This window comes from Terrapene carolina, unplaced genomic scaffold (assembly GCF_002925995.2).
Source record: "Terrapene carolina triunguis isolate 2854851 unplaced genomic scaffold, T_m_triunguis-2.0 Scaffold16723, whole genome shotgun sequence".
Taxonomy (NCBI): domain Eukaryota; kingdom Metazoa; phylum Chordata; order Testudines; family Emydidae; genus Terrapene; species Terrapene triunguis.
The window spans coordinates 1-1,910 of NW_020681074.1; the positions used below are offsets into that span (position 1 = coordinate 1).

The window sequence follows — 1,910 nt, forward strand, 5'->3', positions numbered from 1 at the left end:
TACCAGGCCTCTCCCTTGCCCCCCTCCCAGCTCACCCATCTCCCCCCAGGGGTTTCCATGACAACCCCTAAGTGTGGGGTGGGCTGTGACCTGGGGCAGGGACCCCAAAGTGCCCCCCCTCCAGATGGGATCTAGGAATTACCCCCAAGGACCCACACAACTAACCCTCCCTCTCTCCCCCCGCCCCTGTCTGCCCCCCTCCCAGGCCGCAGGGGAAGCCCCGGGACCCTAAAGAGCCCGGCGGGATCAAGCCGGGGAGCCAGCAGCTTCTCCGGCTGACGCGTGAGTATCCAGCCAGCCCGGCGGGGGCGCTGGGGGGGCCGGGAGGGCACGGCTCTGCTGTTACCATATGGGCTGGAAGGGAATGGGGAGAGAACCCAGGAGTCCGGGCTCCCGGCCCCTCCCCCACTCTAACCTACCAGCCCCCACTCCCCTCCCAGAGCCGGGGAGGTAACCCAGGAGTCCAGGCTCCCAGCCCCTCCCCCGCTCTAACCCACCGGCCACCCCTCCCCTCCCCTCCCAGAGCCGCGGAGAGAACCCAGGAGTCCAACTGTGACTCAGTTTCCCTTTCCCCCTTCCTAGGTCTCTCTAAGAGTCTGGACTCAGTGTCGGATTTCAGCGTCCTTCGGGCGAAACCCACGCGTCCGGGTGACAATCTTGCCTTCCTGCCTCGTCACGTCGGCCACCCACCGTCTCGCCTGCCGGGGGAAATGGGGCTGCGGCCCCTGGAGACACCCCCGAAGTCACGGCCTGCCCCTCGGCCCTGCCTACCCCGCAGGATCGATGCTCCACTCCAGCAACCTGGGGCCAGGGACAGGAGGGAGGCAGGGGGCACCAGGGCCTCTGGGGGGGCCCACAGGGCTGCAGTGGGGGTCATGGGGCCCCCATGTGGGGGGCAGAACGGCAACAGTGACATGGAGTGGAAAATCAAAGAGGTGAGTGATTGAGGAAAGAACCCAGGAGTCCTGGCTCCCAGCCCCCACTGCTCTAACCACCAGCCCCCACTCCCCTCCCAGAGGCGGGGAGAGAACCCAGGAGTCCTGGCTCCCAGCCCCCCCTGCTCTAACCCACCAGCCCCCACTCCCCTCCCAGAGCCAGGGAGAGAACCCAGGAGTCCTGACACACCATCCCTTTCCCAGGCATCGTGGGGGGGCTGCGGGGCGGAGGCTGGGGGGCTGGTGGCCCGCCCCGGCAGGGTCTCAGCCTCTCGTCTGTCGTCCTGCCGCAGGTGGAGGAGAAGGTCCATGGGGTGACGGTGGAGGAGTGTCGCGAGGCGCTGAGGCTGCACGGCTGGGATACCCAGAGAGCCATCGAGACGCTGAAGGTAGCAGTCAGAACCCCCCTCCCTGCCCTGGGGCCAGGTCGGAGCCGGCGCCCCCTAGAGGGGACAGGCCCCTGACATGCCCATTTTCCCGGCAGGTTGACCAGCTGTTCCACATCAGCCCACACTCCCGGGTCGAGTGCCGGCGCATCCTGGAGAAGCATCGCTGGAACCTGGCCATGGCCTCGCGCTACGTCCTGAGCCGTGGCCTCCGGGCCTGAAGGGGGCAACGTCCCGCCCACCCCAGCAGGGCCCAGTGACGGCCTCTGCTTCCCGCCTCCGCCTGGCCTCGACCTTCCGGCCTCCCAGAGCTGGGGAGAGAACCCAGGAGTCCTGGCTCCCAACCCCCCCTGCTCTAACCCACCAGCCCCCACTCCCCTCCCAGAGCTGGGGAGAGAACCCAGGAGTCCTGGCTCCCAACCTCCCTTGCTCCAACGCACCAACCCCCACTCCTCTCCCAGAGCTGGGGAGAGAACCCAGGAGTCCTGGCTCCCAGCCCCCCTTGCTCTAACCCACCAGCCCCCACTCCCTTCCCAGAGCTGGGGAGAGAACCCAGGAGTCCTGGCTCCCAGCCCCACCTGCTCTAACC

The 1,910-nt window shown here is 67.9% G+C and overlaps 1 protein-coding gene across 1 annotated transcript; it reads left to right on the forward strand.

Moving 5' to 3' along the window:
* Positions 1-205: 205 nt before the first annotated feature.
* LOC112125216 (non-receptor tyrosine-protein kinase TNK1-like) lies at positions 206-1,764 on the forward strand (the record flags this gene model as incomplete). Its single annotated transcript, XM_024223654.2, has 4 exons — positions 206-282; positions 583-935; positions 1,229-1,324; positions 1,420-1,764. Coding segments are annotated over 4 exons (649 nt in total), but the record flags the coding sequence as incomplete, so codon positions are not given.
* Positions 1,765-1,910: the final 146 nt, after the last annotated feature.